This window comes from Protobothrops mucrosquamatus, unplaced genomic scaffold, assembly GCF_001527695.2.
Source record: "Protobothrops mucrosquamatus isolate PMUCROS unplaced genomic scaffold, P.Mucros_1.0 scaffold6, whole genome shotgun sequence".
Classification (NCBI taxonomy): Eukaryota; Metazoa; Chordata; class Lepidosauria; order Squamata; family Viperidae; genus Protobothrops; species Protobothrops mucrosquamatus.
In genome coordinates, this window is record NW_015386393.1 from 6,423,265 (window position 1) to 6,432,084 (window position 8,820).

The following is an 8,820-nucleotide window of genomic DNA, read 5'->3' on the forward strand; positions in this document are numbered from 1 at the left end:
TGAAGTCCACGAGTCATAAAAGAGCCAAGGTTGCCTACCCCTGGACTAGACCATATAGTTCTGTTTCTTGTTGTCTCTTAACTGAACTTACTAAGCCATTTCTAAAATCTTTTTAAATTTTATACACGATACTGATTCCTAAGTAATTACACCTTTTTGCTTTTTAAAATAACTCTTACAGCCCTCATTTGTTCAGTATATCTATTAACTTTCTATGCATGTGCTAAGAGGAGATTGTTAAATCTGTGTTCAGTCCTTAAGCTACCTTGAGCAGCTTTGTTCTAGCTTCTGGTTTTGTTATTGAGATTGTCAAGCTGTTAAAAAGTAACTACTTGAATAAAGGCTAGTTTAAATATTTGGTATGTGAATCAAAATAACCCTGTGGTTGATATGGATTGTGTAGAACATTATTTTCCCCAGATAAAACAGCTGTAGCCGAATGACTGAGCACAGATTTTGCATATAGGACATCCCAGCTTCAGTCTTGACCTCAGTGGCTAGGAAGAGGATAAACAATCCTTTAGTGGCTCTGGATTGCATTTAAAATTTTTGTGGAGACTGAGGACAGCAGCGCATGGAGCAATATTTTATAGTGAGCGGACTGCATCACACATGGCCAGAGCCTGATTTTTCCATGTTTTTCACAGTTTGGTTTTGCTTCTTAAATTATGTCATTGCTATTAAGGCCTGACACACTAGCACAGAGGTCTTCAAACTTGGCCCTTTTATGACTTGTGGACTTCAACTCCCAGAATTCCTCAGCCAGCGTGCCTGGCTGAGGAATTCTGGGAGTTGAAGTCCACACGTCATAAAAGGTCCAGGTTTGAAGACCCCTGCTCTAGCATGTATGTGTAGACAGCCTGGTGGGAAGCCATGCCATTAGTTTGTGGCTCTCACAGTTAGAGGGTCTCTGAGGGCTTCGAAAAGAGATGTGAGCACATATAATCCATGGGTTAGAACAGTGGTGGCGAACCTATGGCACGCATGCCAGAGGTGGCACTCAGAGCCCTCTCTGAGGGCACGTGCACCATCGCTTCAGCCCCGCCTCCCCCCGCAGCCCCCTCATTATCATCAGCCCCTGAGCGCGGCCCGCACAGAGGAGAGTCGCCCCTGAGTGCGGCCTGCACAGAGTAGCTCAGCCGAGCAGTGGGGACAAGACTCCGCCCTCGCACCCCGTCGCATGCAGTTGATGCTGCGGGGCGCGGGTGGAGGATGTAGCTGCCATGGCTGGGGCACCTGGGCGATCGGTGGGCTGTGGAGTCGGTGGGTGGCCCTGCGGGTGGGCAGAGCAGGAGGTGGAGCGGGGTGGGGGGCGGCGTGGGGGTGGAGCCGGTTTTTGGGCACTTGGTCTCTAAAAGGTTTGCCATCACTGGGTTACAATGTGAGGTCATGGTTGATGGGCAGAGAATGACTGCTAAGCAGTGTAGACAACTGGGATGGATAAATAGTTTGACACAGTTTAAAACCGCTGCTGTCATCTGCAGAGAAAAATGGTTCCTCCTGGAAAAATAGAGTTCTAAATGTAACTGTATTTTACTTCCTTTCTGACGACTACTTACCAGCAGTCTAACCTTAACAGAAAAGCAGTAATTTTAAAAAGTACTTGTTTTAACCCAAATTAATTTTATTGTGCTTCCTTTTCCAACCGTCTCCTTTTTCTCCCTTTCTTCTTCCAGAGAAGCACACCTAGCCCTGTCCATCAGAACCGAGATTCCTTTTCAACACTTGAAAAACAATTTGGTGCTAGTTCTCATAACAGCATTAGCACTGCTGCTGGTAACAAGCCACTGACCTTGGCTACCTCAGGTGAGCTCCTTCCTTGCCCACTGCTGTTTTCCAACTGACAGTAGGTGTGTTTGAGTGTGTCAGCTGCTCAGAGTTTAAAATGCGCGTGCGTGCGAACCAGGTGCAGCGATGCTTAAACGTTTTGTGAATGTTCAACATTTCTGCATAAATATGAACAAAACGCGGTCTGTTTTCCACCCATCCTAAAATTAGATCGAGACATCCCAAGTAAACAAATGAATCATAAATGTTATATTTGTTCCTTTGTTTATTGAGGAATAAATTATTAAAGCTTGGAACTAGAATTCAACGTTTAGGTTCTGACCAAGTTAAGCAATGTCTCTTGGTTTGAGTCAAAGTCTGTGGTGATTTCAGACAGGTGGTGCTGTCAGTCAAAGAATTTATTTCGTTGTTTCCTCCTTAATATTTTTCCGTGGAAATGAAAAAATGAAAAAAGGTGAAAGCAATAGGAAATGCTCAGGAGCGTTGGGCAATTGTATCACAGAATCAGAGAGTTTGAAGGGGCAGACAGAGTCTATTTCTTAATACATGAATTCAAATCCACTTCCACTTATATATAGCTAGTGAAGATGAATCCACCTCCAGTCTGGTTAATTGATTCCAGAGATAAATTGGTAAGAAGCTCATTGGCAGTATTCAAAGTAATACCCATTCACACAAAAGACCTCGGAATATGGTATCCTATACTGTTTAGTCTTCTCAAATCTAAGCATTTCTAGTTCCTTCATACTTTTTGGATGTCCTGGTTTTTAGCCCCCTTATTCACCTCATTGATTTATTTTGAACCTGTTCCTTTAAGAGAAGTTTGGACTGACTGTTATACTGAAGAAAGGCAAGGCGTATCATCTCTTATTCCAGAATTCAGGATTTGGGCTATTGAATTTATTAAACTGCAGGAAGACTGATTCCATTTGAATGTTAGCTTTGCTCTAACAAAAAGAACAATTTGAAAGTAAGAAACAATTACCCAGAGATACGTTTGGTTTTTCTTCACTGGCTATCTTCACATGGAGGCTATTTAACTATTTATTGAGGATTTTTAAAATTGGATTATTACATTGAGCAAGAGATTGGATTTAGTAGTCTGTTTTGACTCTATGTTTTGAAACATGGAGGAAGAACCAAATGACAAGTGTAAGGATCAGTTGATTCACTTTGGAGAGAATGCCTCTTTTTAATAATAATAATAGTAGTAGTAGTAGTAGTAGTAGTAGTAGTAGTAGTAGTAGTAATAGTAAAGTTGGAAGGGACCTTGGAGGTCATCTAGTCAACCCTTTTTCTTTGTAAATAGTGTGAAGAAAGCTATTTCTCCAGCTATTTAGTTAGCCTCTGATGAACTCTAATGCCAGGAATATCTGTAAAGAACCTCTGTGGAAGATCTTAATTTACAGAGCAGCCTATATGCATTTATTTTATTTATTCAATTTTTATGCCACCCATCTCCCCTCTTATGCATCGTTTTAAAATTTTAATTTGCATAGTTTAAATGTTTTTAATTTACATAGTTTTAAATTGCTAATTGCTTTTCTATGTATCTTTCTACGATTTTTAAGCTGTCCAAAGTTATCGGAGGGATGGGCAGCATATATATTTAATAAATAAACAAAATGGCCAAACCAATTAACTGATTCCTCTTGATATCTAATTGTCTTCATTCCACATTCCACAGGTTTTTCTTACATGTCTGGCTCTGCACCAGTCGGTGGGACTGTTCCAAATAGCCCATTGAACCCGGCTGCTGACAGTGCAGCTATGGAGGAGGTATCCAGTTCGGGAAGCTTGTTCAACTCCACGGGGTCTCGAAGCTCTACTCCACAGCATCCCTCCTTGCTTACGTCGTCTTCGCGGAATTCTGGGCAAAACTCACCTGCACACCAGCATTCCGCGAGCCCTAGGTTGAACGGCATCACCCAGAGCCTGGGAGGGGTACTGCAGTACATAGAGACTCAAAAGATGTTTGCCGAAAACGCCAGAGGAGACCCCCCATTCGACCCTGCCTTTTCTGACCCTGAGAGCGAGAGCAAACGAAGGATCATCTTCACCATCTCCCCTGCTACAGGAACCCTCAAACATTCTCCGTCGAACAAGCACAGCCCCCTCACCGCAAGTATCCGGGCAGATTGTGGCCAGGCCTACATGCAAGATGGAAAGAAGCGTGGTCGGAGGAAGCGGTCCTCCACAGGAACGCCGTGCGTGAACTCCGGGGTGTCACCCAAACGCAAATCATTGCCCCCCATGGCTGGGCTCTTTGCTCAGCCTTCTGGATCCCCCCTTAACATCAACTCCATGGTGAGAATCAAGGTTTGAGCTCTGCAGTTTTAAGACCAGATCATTTTGCCCACCTAAAATAAGTGAGAGGCCTTAACAGAGGACCACGGGTAAAAAAAAATATTTTGAATATGGATGTTAGGTTATTGACTGATTTGTTTTGTTAATAGAAGATTCTAGGTTAAATCCCAGCATCAGTCAATCCTTTTTTTTTTTAATTTGATCGATGATTACAAAATTATATGAAAACATAATTAAAAACAATTTTCAAACTTGCATAAGCTGAATCCCTTGGGCCTGCCGTTGGAAAGTTCAAACCTGCTTCAGCCCCAGAAGAATGTTTATCATGGGAAATGATGCTGAGCTTGATAAACATATATAGCCTACTTGGCTTAAGGTAGCTTCCAATATAATTAGAAACTGTTTCCTGAACGATGGTCAGTGGAATTTTTCGTAGACCATTTCATAGATCTTTTGGAAATGACAGGTAGTCCTTGACTTAAAACAGTTCATTTAGTGACCGTTCAAGTTATAACGTCACTGAAAAAGTGACTTATGACCGTTATTCACGCTGACAACTGTTGGCCGTCTTCCCAGGGTCACGTGATAAAAATTCAGATGCTTGGCAACCGATTCATATTTGTGACGATTGCAGTGTCCTGGGGTCACGTGATTCCCTTTTGCAGCCTTCTGACAAGCGAAGTCAGCGGGGGAAACCAGATTCATTTAACAACTGGGTTACTAACTTGTCAACCACAGCGATTGAGTTAACAATTATTGCAAGGAAGGTTGTAAGATGGATCAAAACTCACTTAACACTTGTCTCGGTTAGCCACAGAACATTTGGGCTCAGTTTGTGGTCGTAAATTGAGGGCTACCTGCATTTGAATAGCTGGATAAATAGCATGCATACTGTTTTATCATGCGCCAAAGGTAATTGTATAGTTCCCTTTGAGCAGCGGTTCTCAACCTATGGGTCGCGACCCCATTTGGGGTTGATCGACCATTTCACAGGGGTCGCCAAGCAAGGCTGTCCGCCATTTTTTTTCCCTTTTCCGGCGGGTGCCTTACCTCCCTTGAGCTGGGCCAGCTGGTGGTCGGCCTGCTCCGTCTCTGCCGCTTGCCAGCTACACCTCAGCCGGTGCAGGGGGCGGAACCACGCATGCGCGGCGCTCCCGGGCAGGGAAAGTCCTCGACTTACGACCGGTTTAGTCCTCGACTTACGACCAGTTTAGTCCTCGACTTACGATCGGTTGGGGGTCGCGGCATTAAAAAGGTTGAGAACCACTGCCTTTGAGGATCTGTTCATGAGGGAGCTATAAAAAGTTTGGGAAAGTCCTGTTTTGAACAGTCTCCTTAGTGTTTCTTGTAATTCTGTGCATGAATTTTGCCCTCCTAACTGTGAATGAAAATAAGTTGCTGTTCTGTATGCATAGGAGGAGGCAAGGAATAGCGCTCACTTTCTCCCGTAGAGAGAGAGAGATGTGATAGGTTGGGTTCTTCCTTAAGGTTTTATAATCTAAAATCAAAGGCCCTCTCAGCTGAGTTTGACTCCTATGGCACAGGTTCCTAAATCTTGGGCAAGTTATTCATCCTATCAAACCCTGCTGGCATGGCACAGATTTCCCACCCTTCCCTATACCAGGGCTTTTCAGCCTTTTCACCCATTGTACCACTTTTAGGACATGACAACATCCGAGTACCACTAGTCGCCTAGCAAGGTGTCAAAAACTTGACGACCCAAAAACAAAAAAAAAAGGAAAAAAGTGATAAAGTACAGGTAGTCTTCGACTTACAACAGTTCGCTTAGTGACTGTTCGAAGTTACAATGGCACTGAAAAAAGTGCCCCCCGAGCCACAGCCAAGCAAGACACCTGCCTGCCCACCCGGTGGGGCTCTTCCTCCTGTCCGAGGTTTCCATTGTTGTGAGCATTTCTGTTGAGGATTGGCAGCGGGGGTGGGGTGGGGGGGGTGTTTGGTTTTTATTCCCCCCGTCTGCTGGGTGGTTGCAGAAGGTTTTGGTCACTTCACATGACCCTGGGACACTGTGACCGTCATAAATATGAATCAGTTGCCAAGCATCTGAATGTAAATCGCAAGACCCTGGAGATGCTGCAACTTTCCAGCTGATCGGCGCTTCTTCTGGGCTCAGCAGAAGCACCAGGATCAGTGCTGAGCTCCAGCTGATTGGTGCTTCTTCAGGGCTCAGCAGAAGCACCAGGATCAGTGCTGAGCTCCAGCTGGGGCCTGGCACTGATCCTGGCGCTTCCGCTGAGCCCTGACAGCCCTGCAGCTCCAGCCATCTCTCGCTCAGGCTTGTGCAGTGCTGCCACCGGTTCAGCTCATTCCCCTCCCCTGCTACCACTTTTCTAGGATGTTCGCGTACCACCTGCCAGGTGCCAATGTACCACAGGTGGTACCCGTACCACTGGTTGAAAAGCCCTGCTAAAGAATTGTAAACTGTTGCGGGTTGCATTGTAATGCAGGAATGGGCAACTATGGCCCCTCAAGACCTGTGAACTTCTGGAAATTGAAGTCCGTAGGTTGTAAAGGGGCCATAGTTGCCCACCCCTAGTTTAAAGAAAGATTTTATAGAGATGGGTAAGAAGCTGATTAGGACTAAAATTACTTCATAGAAACATGGGAGCCAGTGAATTAAAGTTGGGCCAGCCAGCAGATAGCTCATGAGATCATTTTTATTTAGGCCTGAATGCTTATTATAGATATGTGATTGGACAACGGAGTTGACACTTCTCGTTCTAGAAAGGAAAAACATGTCCAGAAAAAGATTTGACATATGAGAGGGATTGAGCCATGTTTCAAGGGTTGGGGGTTGCATTTCATCCACCTAAATTTTTGAAGAGCTGCAGGAAGAAACCTGCAGAATCTAGTGGTTTGTTAGAATGATAAAATGAAGTTGTGAAGTTGTGACACTCTGACCCTGTACGTACAAAAGGTGAGGATCTTGTTTTTCAACACTTGCTTCATCATTGCCCTACACCAGGGATAGGCAACCTTGGCTCTTTTATGACTCGTGGACTTCAACTCCCAGAATTCCTGAGCCAGCCATGCTGAGGGGAAAGGGAGAGGTTTCTAAGCTGAGCCATGCTGGCTCAGGAATTCTGGGAGTTGAAGTCCACGAGTCATAAAAGAGCCAAGGTTGCCTACCCCTGCCCTACATTGACTATGGAATTCTAGGAATTAAAAAATTACTGTTTAACATTACTGTCATGCTAATTAATTGTTGGTAAATCTTTATTCCTGTTTCTCTGTGCATTTTCCAAAAGACTTTCAAATGCAAATTTGGGAGTTTTATATATCTGAGTCCCTTTACCCCATCTGTGTAACTCTGTTACTACATAATAGCACTATGTATATACAGTAAATGTTTTGTAATCAATATATGGGTAGTCCTCGATTTATGATCACAATAGGGACCATAAAATTTGTCATTTAGAAGTGAGACATCACGTGACTGCAACCAATTTGTGATCCTTTTTTGCCGTGATCATTAAGCAGATCACCTGCAGTCGTTAAGCAAGACATCATGTCACTGCAACTTGCAACCTCCTGCCAGCTTTCCCATAAAACTTCACTTGTTGGAAGCCCAGATGAGGAGGTTACGAGCTGCAGGGATACTGCAACTGTTGGCAATTACGTGGCTGCAGGGATACTGCAACTGTTGGAAATGCAGGCTGGTTGGCAGGAGCCATGGTGGCGCAGTATTGCAGGCTAATTCACTGTTCACTGCCAGGAATTTGATTCTGACTGGCACAAGGTTGACTCAGCCTTCCATCTTTCAGAGGTCGGTAAAATGAGGGCCCAGATTGTTACGGGGGGGCAATAGGCTGACTCTGTAAACTGCCTAGAGAGGACTGTAATACACTATGAAGCGGTATATAAGTCTAAGTGCTATTGCTATTGTCAAGCACCCGGACTGCAATTACAGGACTGTGGAATGTATTGACAATTATATGTGTGAGGAACACTCGTAAGTCATTTTTTTCAGCACTGTCATAACTTTAATGGTCACGAAGTGAATGATCCTAAGCCGAGGACTACTTGTAATAACTTTCTGCCTGTTTCTCTTCCCCAAAGCTGAGCAACGCTGTCTTTCAAAGCAAAATCCCTAGAAACACAGTTAGCTCTTTCTTCCTGTTCCTTGCCTTTTTTTCAATCCTTAAATGTTTTGTTTTTGTCTTCCCTCCTCAGGTCAGTAACATTAACCAGCCTTTAGAAATAACAGCCATTTCTTCCCCTGAAAATTCCCTGAAGAATTCTCCTATTCCATACCAGGACAATGATCAGCCACCTGTGCTGAAAAAGGAGAAGCCTCTAATTCAGACCAATGGCATCCATTACTCCCCGCTAACCTCTGATGAAGAACAGAGTCTGGAGGACGACCATAACAGCACCAGGTGAGAAGTAGCCACGTACGATCTCAGATCCACAGCACATCCTTCCCCAACATTAAACTGATGCTTAACTTTGAAAGTATGTTTTAGGTTTCTTTCCCATGGAATAATACTGCGCATTTGTAATATTTGTAAGACTTAAGGCTCAAGAACTATTCCCGAGGCCAGACTCTTGGGTGCGGCCGAGACTGAACATCTTTGCCCTCCCCCCCTTCCTTCCTGCTTTTGATCGTGGACATATTAACATACTCGAGGACAGTCCTTCTGGCCCTGCGCGATTCACCCCTCGCGCAGGCCTGGCCCATTAAGATCACCAGGGCCCACCTTGAGG

The 8,820-nt window shown here is 44.4% G+C and overlaps 1 protein-coding gene across 1 annotated transcript in view; it reads left to right on the plus strand.

The window, feature by feature from the left end:
• Nucleotides 1–8,820, plus strand: part of DOT1L (DOT1 like histone lysine methyltransferase) — a 90,799-nt gene that overhangs the window by 68,399 nt on the left and 13,580 nt on the right. The window contains exons 23-25 of the mRNA XM_029282972.1: nucleotides 1,677–1,806; nucleotides 3,476–4,095; nucleotides 8,287–8,492. Coding sequence (XP_029138805.1) covers nucleotides 1,677–1,806; nucleotides 3,476–4,095; nucleotides 8,287–8,492 — 956 coding nt within the window. The remainder of the gene's footprint in view (nucleotides 1–1,676; nucleotides 1,807–3,475; nucleotides 4,096–8,286; nucleotides 8,493–8,820) is intronic.